General features: G+C 47.4%; 1 protein-coding gene across 7 annotated transcripts in view; it reads right to left on the bottom strand.

Annotated features, from left to right (window-relative positions):
- The window catches only part of LOC148318612 (cadherin-7-like), an 87,136-nt gene that overhangs the window by 46,185 nt on the left and 27,917 nt on the right, over positions 1 to 13,034 (bottom strand). For 6 of the 7 annotated variants that reach the window (XM_088282390.1, XM_088282395.1, XM_088282392.1 and 3 more), the window contains one exon: positions 2,080 to 2,670. In XM_088282390.1, coding sequence (XP_088138516.1) covers positions 2,080 to 2,328 — 249 coding nt within the window. In that variant the 5' untranslated portion in view covers positions 2,329 to 2,670. Of the gene's footprint in view, positions 1 to 2,079; positions 2,671 to 7,234; positions 7,525 to 13,034 lie in introns of those variants that run through there. The other variant, XM_088282394.1, reaches the window with a different exon arrangement.

Raw genomic sequence — 13,034 nt, 5'->3', positions numbered from 1 at the left:
AGGTGACTTTTTTCCCCACATTGTCTAAGAATTCTAAAGAGGAACACTAAGGAAGGCCTAACGCCGAGAAAAATGCCAATCGGGGTTTGGGAGCAGCGTTCCAACGGAAACGGTATTCTCGTTAGAAGCCCCCGGACGAGAAAGGACCGCGACATGAACCCTCGTTGGGATGCGGACGCGCTCCCACGGCAACCCTCGGGCGGGAAAAGAGGAGAACAATCGGGCAGTCAAACGCATCCCAACGGATTCCGGTTCAGAGCCGGCGAGGAAACGGCTTTGCCAGAGAGCAGAGCCGCACGGCGGAGGAGACGGCGCGCAGAGGCTGCTGATCAGCTCGCAGATGAGCGGAAAGACCCAAAAGTAATTTGATAATAAGACCAGAAAATTCCGGGGGGGATGTGGAGAGCGTTCCATCTGGCGCACCAGCGCGCCTGCCGCAAAGCCATTTAGTCCCAACGACTTGACAACGGGCAACAGTCGTGCAGTGCAAGCCATACAAGGACGACGACCACACAAGTGCACTTTTTTTGTCCTCCAGAAATCATCGAGATATACTTTAGAACAATTCTGCTTTTGCAAACTCAATAAGTGTTGGTTTATAAGTTTACTTATTGAGACGATATCGACTAAAACAGAGTTTGGTTGGTATCGCCGATACCAAAAATGATACCAGTACTGATATGCTCTCATCACATTATGAAGACTGAGAATTATTAATAATAAAAACAATTTTGATATCTCAATACTTTGTCCTGGGAATCCAAATCAGGTTGCCGTTTGTTTTTTGGCGAGCTGGACAAAAGAAAGCACTTTGAAATGAGTTGTTGTAAAGATTGTTTTAGGAGTGATGCGCAAGTTAAAGAAAAATCTTTAAAATTATGGAGCAGATGTGGTTGCAAAAAGTTGTTTTTTTTCTTTTCTTTTATAAATTAATTCATTTGTAAATAAATCCTGCAACAAATTAAAAGGCATACAACATGCTGCTACTCCAAATTGGCATTGATTGGCCTTGGCGGAGGTCGACAGGTCCTGAGCGCCATTTTGTCTCGTTTTGCACTTGAAGGCGGGTTTTGATTTCATTGCGTTTGGATCTGATGTTTATTTGTTGGACTCCTCGGCAGAACTAATAGCATCAATAATTCATACAAATCCAAATACATTCCCGGCTATTTTCTCTGTTGGTTGCCAACTTATTCTTAGAATTCACAATAAACTCGTCTTCTGTACGTCTGGCCACAGAATTCACGGCCGAAAATAAGACATTCATTACACTCTCAAGGAAGCGTTTTTTTTTTGGTTTTTTTTTTGGGAGCCAGTGAGGTTGTTAGTGTCGTCTCCACGGCAACACGAGGACCTTCTGGAGGAGTCCTGAAACCAGGCTTTCAAATTTGCTTTCTTGTGCAGCGGGATTAATTGCATCTGCTTCGGCTTTTCTCTCTTCCCCTAGCGTGCAACGCTTCAGCTACCTGAGGACACGACGCGAGCTTCCACATATGTCGTTGATGCGACATTACTCACGTCGTGCGTGTGCATGCAATCAACAAGACGTTAATCTTCCATTTAGACATCAACCCCGAATGGCTTTCTACTTTATTTACTTGCCAAAAGATGCATTGCGTTCCTTCGGCGGAACCTCTGCTGGTCAAAGTGCGCACTTTAGGTGATGGACGACATTTGCCGTGACCGTGTCGTAAAAGTAAACGCGCGCACGTACACGCGCACGCAGCTCGTGGCGTTATCATTCGTTTAAGGTTTAAAAAAAAAAAAAAAAGATATTGCAGGCCATGAAAGGAAAGTAAGAGCTGATTAGTTAGAGACTTCATATTCTATATTATTGGGACACTCCTTACGACGTTCGCGGGCTAGTTGGAGTCGATCCCGGCTGACTTCCAGCAGGAGGTGGGGGACACCCTGAACGGGTTGACAGCCAATCACAGGACAAACAAACATTCACACTCACAATCTTGATTGGTTTTGGGGGGCTGAATTTTCAAAGGTGCTAATGTCTGCTTCAAACCAAAATGGCCGACTTCCCGACAAACATTGAAAGCGGCAACATGAGCGTGACGGTTCACTCACCTTTCCGACGTAGAGCGGCTCGTTTCCCGTGAACTCCTCCAGCACAAAGAACTGGTTCCATACCCAGCTGCGCCTGTGTCTGTGCGGGCCCCCCGCGGGGAGCGCACCTGAGCGCTGGGACTCGTCGCGGTCTCCGGTGCCGCCGCCGTCGGGCCCTGAGCAACCCCCCTGTCGGATGGGAAGCAGGAGGCCCAGGAGCGCCAGGAGAGCCAGGGCTCTGCGCACGGCTGAGCGGCGCCGCGCCATCATCTGCGCCACCCCCACCGCCTTTCCTCCCCGCGCTGCTCCAAAACACACTCAGGCCAGAAGAGGAGCACAAAAATAAATAAAAAATAAATTGGAAGGGGAAAAAAAAAAAAAAGCTAAAATGTCAAAACCCCTCCGGGTTTTTATCCACACAGTCCGAGCTCGTTTCACCAGGGTGCAGTCAAGCTCGGCATTCTGCTGCGCGCGTCCTGTTTTTTTCCCGATTGGAGACTAAAAGCGAGGTAATTCCTTCCACTCGGGCGCCGGGGATTTGACATTAAAGGTGGCTAACAGGGTCAGCGGCGGCGCAGAAGCTTTTCCACGGTAGGGTCCGATAATTGGCACCTATCGGAGCGCAGAGAAGACAAAAAAGAAAAAAAAAAAGACGTCAACGTCAGCAAAAGTGGCTCAGTGACCGTAGCGAGTAATGTGATTACTGGCGCACCAATAATGACATGCTCTCGCTAATCATATAGAAACTCAAAAGACAGTCAATTGGGTCACCAAGTAAAGTTGAAGTGCAAATGGTCATTTTTTTTTGGAACGAGAACATTTTCAGTGTGGATGAAATTTTCATTTGCAGGATGTCAAGCACACAGCCCAACAAAAGGTGGCGCTATTTGCATTTATTTTGGTCGTTTTGGGAAAAGGAACAACAACAAATGGGACCGTCTTAACAAACAAGAGCTGTGGTAGGAACTAAGAAAAAATTATATTGCGATAATGGCCAATGCAACATACATCGCAATTTAATGTAATTGGATGCTTTCATCTGAATTTGACCAGCCAGATGCAAATTAAAAACAAAACAAAAACACGCATCGCCTCTTGATCGTTGGGAATTATCTAGTGGAATTAAATTGAATTAGCCAAGAACACGTTGAGCTTGCTTATTAGCGTTGTTGTTGTGAACGGGCTCGGGGGCCGGCAATTTTTATGAATAAGGTCGGATGGTCGAGGCTAGCCAGATCGCGGCCCGAAGGCACGGGACTGACCAGCAAAAAGGGACAAGTGCCCAGCTCTGGATAAAAATATAATTTTTTTTAGGTACATGTTGAATATTGCATTAATCAACATCGCTACAGTCAACATCTGCATTGCATATTGCATGTTTTTCCCCCAAATATCAGACACCGTTGAGAAATTACTGCAAACTGCAAAAGAAAATTTTTAACTTTGTGTTATTTTTTGAGGGTCTCCTTGTAATCGGCATGCCTATCAAACCCACGTTGTTGTAAAACTGACTTCAGGGGCTGGCACAAGTCGGTCTTTAAAAGACACCTGTAAATCATCAATATGAGCAGAAAATGTGGCTTTAAACCGAAATGGCAGACATACGTTGCCCTTTCGGGAAAGGCTTTTTTTTTTTTTTTTACTCATGATGGTCATCCCCCACCAAAGTCAGTCAGTCTTGTTAAGTGAAACCGGCTGCGGGCCACCACCTTGGCAGCGGCAACAACAACAGGAGCGTGTCCTTGACCTGTCGTCACCAAGGATCGTCAAAGGCCGCCACGCTAACGAGCGTCCGACGTGCGGAACAACAAAGGCCACTCATCTGACTCCCAATTATCTGGCTGCACTCCAGCAAAGGTCATCATTGAGCCACGAGTCTCCGCGGCGGGCAGCGACACTCCGCGAGTCACGTGCCGGACGCTCTCGCGGGTCAGATTGAAAATAAATCGGAGGCGTCAGCGCCGCCTCTGACCTCTGGCCGGACGCTCGGCGGCACGCCGCTCTTTGTCTTAGCGCCTGACAGATTTCCCAGCATGCCAAACGTGGCGGAGGAGGACGACGAGCTCGCGGCGTCTTGACGCAAAAAGAATCCCAGCAGGTCCGAGCGGCCCTCGTCGGGAACGCGGCTGGTTAGCCACGAAAGGCGACACATGCGCTTCCTCTGGCATCCTTGCGGCTAACAAATGCCACGTAAACGGCGGGAGGTCATGTGAGAGGAGACGTTGGGAGAGCTGGACTTGCACGCAACTCGCGTGTCCTTAAGCGCCTCGCTTGCCTGGACCCGGGATGACGTGGAAGACTAAGTTAGCACACCAAATAAGTTGGAGTAATCGAGTGCGGATTGAAGGACGCTGGCTGGTTTGTTGAAAAATTAAAAATTATGAAAAATAATAAAATAAATAAATAATTTAAGCAGTCGTGCGATATTATTTTTCGATATCATTGGTATCGTCTACAGCTGCACGACCAGCTGTTAAACTAATGAATGAATGATTATTTTGGGTTTATGAAATGATTCGATTTGCCTTCTTACATCATCATTAAACAATATTGTAATCATATCGTATTGCAGTCGCATTGATTTCATGATGATCCTATTGTGTTGATATTTTTTCATGATGGTATTGTACCGCGATAACAACGGTGTCGCAATCATTTCAACCAATCAAGAGTTGTTTTTTTGTTCTTTTTATCATGCTTTTTATTTATTTATTAATTTATTTTTCTAGAATCAGTGCCAAAAAATGTATCCTGAAAAGAATACTTGCATTTCTGATCAAAATGTATTTAAATATTGAATAACCAGTGTCATGTCACAAAATAATATTGTATCGCGTGTCACCAAGTGATCGCTGGTCGTGCCCAAAAAGAGCAAATGGTCAAGCACACCGTCAGCGAAGCGGCATGACGTTTTGATGGCTCAAGTGGAAAGTGGAGCAGATGTGTCTGCAGGGCAGCACGAGTGTTGAAGGTACAGCACAGTCTGGAGGTGGAGGATGGGCCACGCCGGCCGGGTCAGCCAACGCAAACAAGCGCCGCAAGAAACATAGGAATATATATATACGGTGAAGAAAGGGAAAAAAAAAAAAAAAAGGAAGAAGAAAGTTCAGAGGAAAGGAAGGAAGCAGATGCGTGAGCAAAGCAATCGATAAGTTTTCCACTCCACTTTTTGGCATTTTTTGACACTTGGCTTAAGTTTCACTCCAAATTTCACTTTGTTTCCGACGACTTAATCCCTAATATTTAACTACAGTGTTCAAGTATTTCATTGGCGTGTGAGATAATCAATTCATCGTCAAATTTTAATTTCTACAACATTGCAACTAAAACAGTTTTCATTGGCAACTTGAGCTATGAGTGACCCGCTGGACGAATTTTTCAAACTATGAGCTGTGATTTGGATGATTTTGTTTTGTTTCGTTTTGCAAGCAACTCAACTCACCTCATGAGATTGAATGCACGAGTGAATGAATCTTGAAAAAAAAAAAAAAAACGCTTTAAATTGCCACTCCCAGTTGCAGTTTAGACAAACTAAAATAAAAAAAATAAAAATATTCAAACCACCACACAAGCTTATTGCTAACACACGATACATGAAGGATACCAACACCCGGCGCATCGATGCTAATCGTTAGCCCGTGTGTCTATGGAGTTTCCCGTGCTCGGTTAGCATTCAGGTAGCCGACACTTGCATCCGTTATCCAAACCGCAGTTAACTCCCAAAGAACAGCTTGGAAATGAGCACCTTTCCCTCCAATTTATTCCCAAATTTGTGCTTTCGAGACATTGTGACCTTCATGTGGCCTTCCCCCCGGGAGGCCGTTCAGGGGGTGCAGGAGGGGGTGGGGGGGGTCAATGTGATGAAGTGAAAACACGAGATAAAGCGGCCAATGTTCAGCCCCCGCCGGTCGTCGCTGGGCCGGCGTTTGGCTTCCACGCAGTTGTTCTAATCCCATTTAGCAGTCCCCCCCCCACAACAGGATTAGCAGCGCCGCGGGGCTGGCCGACCAATCACGCGCTCGCTGCCATTTCGCGGCCTCCTCCGTCATTATGTTCGCTTACAATCTTATTGTCATCCTCACAAGCTGACGGAGATGCGAGGTGCCTTGCCCGAGGGCCCCCTCGGCAGCGGCTCAACAAATGAGCAGATTTGACACGAAAAGCCAAGTCCGGGTGACGTTTTTGAGAGGTCGGATGGAGGACGCGAGCCCGTCGGCGCCCAAGGTTGGTCGCCTCAAAGCCGGCCTTTGATTCACGACGCCCCCTTTTGCCCGGGTTCGGATTGGCCACGCGTCCCTCAGGGAGCCGAGTGACAGCCAGCAGAACACAGCGGCAAATTTTTTAGACAGCAAGTCAACGAGAAGGGCAAAAATATTCATCACGCTGCTGTTATTTCAGGACGGTAAGGGCCATTTCATTAGGCACACCTGGACCACAGGCACCACAAATATGTCAGAAAAAATGAATGCTCATTTCCAGGGCATGACTGAAAGTGATTTTTTTTTTTTTTAAATAAAGCATGTAGTTGCATGCGAAAAAGTGTTCATTGAATTGCAATTCTCAGTCACTCAAATGGGCACATTGTTTTCTCCAGTGAATGAATTCTGCATTTCATTCTCGTCAGCCAAAGGTGAGCCAAATGAAGAATTTCTTTTCTTTCTTTTTTTTTTAATAAAATCCAGCACGTCATTTTTGAGTCCAGTTTCTTTGCTTACATTTTGGATGCATTTTCATTCATTAAAGAAATGTCAGTAATTCAATTCCCAAAGCAGATTTTTAGCAGCGTAAAAGCATAAAGTGCTAGATCCGAATTTCTTCTATTGAGAGGGGGGGGTGGTCACGGGGGGGGGAAAGGGGGCTTCTATTATCTTATATTGAGGTGGGAGTATTTACGTCCTCTCTCCCGGCATGCAAGACAACTGCTGCTGGGACGTGCGTGTTGCACATCCATCACCGTGCAGCGCCAAGTGCCACGTAAAACACACACACACATCAAAAAGTTACATACGCCCTCATCTTCTTCATTGACAAGTGGCAGCAATAGCATAGAACGAAAAAAAAAAAAAAGGCGCCGCGCAGGCAGAGCAAATGAGCACAGAATACTAATGATGCGCAACCAGAAAAAGCCGAAAGATGCAGCAAGCGTGCAAAAGAGAGACGAAGCAGCCACACTCACCCGCTAATAAAAGGTGTGAGAAGTTCCCGCCAGCGCGGATGACCAAAGTTGACCAAGCAGGACAACAAGACACCGAGGAAAAAGAAGAAGAAAGAGAAGGAGGAGGAGGAGGTGGAGGGGGGGGGAAGGAGTGGAGCGTGCGTCACGTTGTTGAACAAGTCGTCAATTAGGTCCCGATCGTGTTGATTTGTGTTGCTTGTGTTCACGGAGCTGCTGCGCGCACTCACTCTGCCTCCACTCAGATGGGACTCGTCTCAGCCTCACTCGCTCGCCCGCTCTCTCTCTCTCTCTCTCTCTCTCTCTCTCTCCCTCTCCTGCGCAATGCCGCCTCCTCCTCCTCCTCCTCCTCCTCCTTTTCTGTGCATGGGTGACCAGCTGCAGGCATCTTCTACTTCTGCCGGTACGGAGATCTCAGCAAGCGCTCGACGAAAGGTGTCCAACCTACAGCCCGGGGGCTTTTGCAGTCCATTTTATGGCAGGGCGGTCGCTAAAAGTTGTTTTTGAAAAAAAAAAAAGTCTGAAAAGTCTTGACCCATTTGCTTTGCCACCTTGAACACACGCGCCGCGCTCATGAAGGAGTTTTTCCAAATGAAAAATCAAATACTTGACTCAAAACTATTAACGGCAAAGAATTTCAACGTGGCCTTTGCAGCCTTGTTATTTTTCTTCACGCGCCGCATGGGAGAAAATGTTTGCGCACCGCTGGAATGGACTGACACAAATCATGGAGGTGCGAGCAAGAGACAAGAGGTGCAGGAGATGATCATAAAAAGGGAGAAGGATGGTGAGAAGGAGGTTTCGCACTCATATAAATCACTGAGACAGATAGAAGGGGAGGATAAGGACAGACAAGGCAGAGAAGAGGAGAGGAAATAAAAAAGGGAGGAGCGAGGAGGAGGAGGGAAGAGATAAGAGTAGAGGAGGGGTTACAAAATGAGACGATTAGGGAGGAGGCAATGAAGATATATGAAGGGGCTAGAGGAGGTGAAAGAGACAGGAGGACGAAACAAAGAAAGATAAGGAGGTGAAAGAGATTGAAGAGGAGGAAAAGGAATGAACAAAGGGTGAGGATGATGAAATGAAATGTCAGGACGCAGGAGGAGATGATAGAAACGGACGGTCGTGAACCACATAACAGGAGGAGAAGAAAAAGTTAGTAGAGGAGGTGAAGGAGAAAAAAAAACAAGGATGAGGTGAAAAAGATAAAGGAGGTGAGAACAGAGAAGAGATGAGGAGCTGGAAGAAAGAGGAGAAGGGCATAGAGGAGCTGCAGGTAGGCGAAGGAGATTAACGATTGAAATGAGATGGACAGAGGGAGAAGCAGCGAAGAACACAGGAGGAGGTGAAAGTGGAAAAGCAGGAGGAGACGCAGCAGATGCAAATAAAGATAAGAAAAGGAGGCAAGGAGAAAGAGTAGGAGGAAAAGGAAAAAGAAGGAGCAGCGCAAAGAAGGCCGCAGGAGGAGAAACCAGGAGGGCGAGAAAGCTGTGATGGAAAAAAGAGGAGTGCGAGAAGGAAGTGAAAGAAGAGCCAAGAAGGATGAGGTCACGACGAGGAGGACATGGAAGTGGTCGTGGCAGAAAGGAGAAAGGAAGAGAAGGAGGTGAAGGGTGGAGGAGGCAGACAAAAGGAGGTTGAGAGGAAAGAGAGGAGGAGGACATTTGGTGCGGTACAGAAGTAAATTTTGAAAGCTGTCAAGTTGTCATGGGCAGATGGCTTGCGAAGGAAGCGCTCAAACTTCCAAGAACATTGCGGACACCTTCGTGCACTTTCCTTCCTCGCACTCGCCAGTTGTCACCTTCCGGATTCACATTCATTTTTTTTTTTTTACATTTTCATAAATTTAGCTCTTTTAGATTTCGGACGCATGTAAAAATACAGCAATGCTTCTTTGTCTGGCTGCGTCACCTGTTGACTGTGCGCCGCACGTCTGACAGCAGAAAAAGGACAAAAATATGGAACGTGTGTCATTTTATTTTTTTTTTATAAGAAATTTTTTTTAAAATAAATTAAAGACATAGAAATTGAATGAAACAACTTGGCGGGTTTTCCCCATTTTTTTTTTGCTTCAATTCAACGGACATTGTGCTGCCCCCTTCTGGTAAATGCGTGCCTTGCAATACAACTCTTGAGACTGCACTCACAAATGCAAAGTTTCAAAAGCAAACAGAAAGTATGCAAAAGTGCCCAAACGTCTCACCAGCGCTTGCATTTTCTTCTTTTTTTATGTCAAATTAAAACAATGGACTTCTCTTTTTCCGTTTGACTTCACACGCACTTAGTCGCAGGTATTAGTCACCCACCGCTTGCTTCCCTTCTTGCGGTCTTATTTGCATTTTGCAGCCCCAGTCCATTGTCTGGCGGGAGAATGGCGAGCGCTGACCCAAACTAATAGAAAGAGCAGCCCCTGTCTGTCAGCGGGGGAAGAGCAGTTAAGCGTCGCCCAAGACTCGCGTGCAAAGCGGTGCGGGATAATATTGGGGGAGGTGCCAAGGCGCAAACGGCGAGTCAAAGGCGGCATGCAGATAGATGAGAAGGGGATACGGTCGGGGGGGATTTAATTGGACAGTGACATTGGGAGCTCATCAGCAGTTCGCCATCAATCACCAGATGCCCGCAGGCGATGCGGCCACCCCAACCCCCCCCCCACGTGTCCACCGCCCCCACCTTACTGGCCGTGCCTTTATCGGCTGGCTTCTCCGCTTAAACTCGCACACCTCACACGCCTCCCCGCTCGTCTTCCGTATCGTGACTGTGACCTCCGGTCACCTGGCCAACGGTTATCTGCTCCCAAGTGACACACCGCGTGATGGGGCACTTTTGTTCTTGGCTTAACAAGAGAAACAGGGCGGAAGGTTGGTGTGTGGAGGTACAGTGATTAAAATAGAACCCCCAAGGATGACAAGGTCAGAGGTGATAGCGGTCGGTAGCTGCTTTCTCCCGATGGACCGCCGCAAATAACCAAAATGTGTTCAGGTGACGGTAATTGGCGGCAGTTAGGAGGTTCGCCGTTCCAATCGTCCTTTCGGCGTGGCTTTCGTCAGGCACTCTGGCTGCCTGCCACATTCCAAAAGACGCCTTTGTGCCTCATTGAAGATGCCATTTGTCTTTTTGTGGCCCACCTTTCGCTAAAAGGCATTCTGGAGCCATCCTGAAGGATGTCCTTTAAGTTCCAGCGGTAATCGATATAATTTGATGTCATGGGGCGAAGTACTGCACGGGCCTTTTTAGTCTCTTGACCGATACATACTCTTGCTCTTAAAAGTCAAAAGTACAAACGGTTCAAAAGAGAAACTTGGAAGGTCGCATCCCAATGACAAAGTACTTTTTGCTTTCTACCATCTTAACAAGCCACAAAACATTTCGTGGGCTCGTCTAAGGTCTGAGAGGCAACATGGAGAACTTGATTATCGAATGGAGAACTATTTATGATTGTTGGTCTCCCGGGTCATGGCAATCCAAAATGGCTGAAATCAAATATGTGTCTTCTTTCGTGAAAAGAAATTCATTGGAGATTTCATGACAGGGGTTCTGCGGGTTTTGAAATAGTCACGCTCCTTCGGCCATAAATGGAAAACTCAAGTAAGTGAGCGTGCTTTCTCGTACCAGCAAACTATTTCATTGCGCGACATTCGCCGCTTTGGTTCTGTGGTAACAAGAGCAACTCCTGTATTTGTCTCGGGTCGTATCCCAAAACCATCACCTCCAAAATGCTATTCTCCACGAGGGGCAAACCCAACCGAGAGTCTTTCAATGACTGTTTCCACTTGGTAAACTGGAGCCTACCTTCCTTCCAGTTCCATTTGCTCTCCTTGCAAACCAGCAAGCACACCAGCCGATCAGTAAGTACCACCAGATCAATAACCCGCCAGTGGACAGGTGACAGTATCGTTCCAGTCGCCGCCATTCACCAAATCTCGCTGCTCTGTAACACACTGACAGACTCCCAAAGGACTATCGATCCCCCGAGTGGGACTTTTCAAAGGAAACACTTAAGCTGCTGTCATAAAATATGACAGCTTTTTAAAGCCTTGGTCAGGAGTGGCGAGCAGAGAGGACGACAGGCTTTTTCAATTCATTTCAAGTTTATGTAAATAGAATTTGCCCCTCTGCTCCTTCTGCTTCTGGAACACTGGAGGAGCAATGACTCAGAGCGGGTGACCTTTCCGTCGCACCGTGACTCTCAACGGCGGGTGGCTGATTTATCATCAAACCGGATTCCGTTTAGCGGCGGATCAAATGCATCTTCGCTCTCTGTAATTGCGCAAAGACGTTTCCCACCGAGGAGTCGGCTTGTAATTGTATTTTAATTCCTTCTGCGCGCGATTGTGTTTTCTTTTAATCATCTGGAGCTGCTGTGCGGTCGCATGGCGCCTCGGCGGAGAGAGGCCTTGATGTTAGAGCCGCCCCCCAACGCCGCGTCGCCACCAGACTCCTACGCCACCATCAAACCACCGAGGCTCGTCTTGTTTGCATCAAAACACCCTTTGAGGATTCGTCATCCAGAAGGTATTGAGCCATTTTATTTTCCTCGGCGCAGCCCAAGAGGGTCGCGGGGATCAAGTGGACTCAGGCACGACCTAATCACAGAGGATTGGTCGCATCGATTGCGGCTGTCTTATCATTATTGGCCGTTGGGCCGCGGGTGGGGGGTTGGGGGCTCTCGTCCCTCGCCGGCTCAAAGCTCAACATTCAGGTTGCATTCATTGAGTCGCTACCTCCGCTCTCTCTCCCCTCCGAGGCCGACATAGATTACCATCCGTCTGACTTGTATCTTACAACTTCCACTGGATGATTTCCTCTAAGCGGGTTTTATCAACAGCACTCCCCCCAGACCAACAAGAGAGGGCAGCCTACAGTGCTAATCCACGGTGATATGCAGAGGTCAGAAAATGGAGAGAGCAAAATTTTGGGCATTTAAGGACAACTCTAGGAATAATACTGGCAGAAAAAAAAATTCTGTTGATTAGAAGTACCCGGCAGCAAATTGACCGGCTGGTTAGCTTGCCCGCCTCACACTTCAGAAGTGCAGAGTTTGATCCCAGGCGCATGTTCTCCCCGTGCCTGCGTGGGTTTTCTCCGGGTACTCCGGTTTCCTCCCACATTCTTAAACCATGCAAGGCAGGTTAATTGAACACACCATATCGTCCCGAGGTGTGATTGTGAGCGTGAATTTTTGTCTGTGTGTGCCCTGCAATTGGCAGGCATCCACATCAGCGCGGACCCCGCCTACGACGATTGGCACCCTTGTGAGGATAAACGGCTCAGTTTATGGATGAAAAAAAAACAAACATTAAAAACATTAACCCCCAGGCTTTGGGATTTCTCCAGAAGAACTGGGTGAAGTGGCTTGGGAGAGAGAAGTCTGGACTTCCTCGCTAAAGTTGCGGCCCCCACGACCGACCCCAGATAAAGGGAAAAACGTGAATGGATGTATCACTAGTCAATCTGGGTACACTCTCAAGACTTTTAGTTTTGGGTGGTCTGAAGAAACTCTTGCTTGTTATTGTACTCCTTCTTCTTTTCAGCAGTCAGGTCTCTCGGGCCTCTCACGGGTATTGCACCAGATTTCTGATTTGAAGGAGACTATCAGTGGGTAGAGCATAAATTTAGCTGACCATAAACTCAAAGCATCTGTCACATCTATATGTAAAGCTACATTTCCGCTCCCTCAAACAGTAAACAAGCTTGGAGGTCATCCTCGGTTGATGCCCCCCTGCAAGCGTCACAATGTGTTACGAAAAGAGAAAGTGCAGACAGACTCGTTCATTCATCTGCGAGTTTTGTCGACTGAGGCGGC

The sequence above is a fragment of the Idiotropiscis lumnitzeri genome, chromosome 19 (genome assembly GCF_059441095.1).
Source record: "Idiotropiscis lumnitzeri isolate Australia: NSW breed Sydney's pygmy pipehorse chromosome 19, RoL_Ilum_1.0, whole genome shotgun sequence".
Lineage (NCBI taxonomy): Eukaryota > Metazoa > Chordata > Actinopteri > Syngnathiformes > Syngnathidae > Idiotropiscis > Idiotropiscis lumnitzeri.
This window is presented reverse-complemented; position numbering and strand designations above follow the sequence as displayed.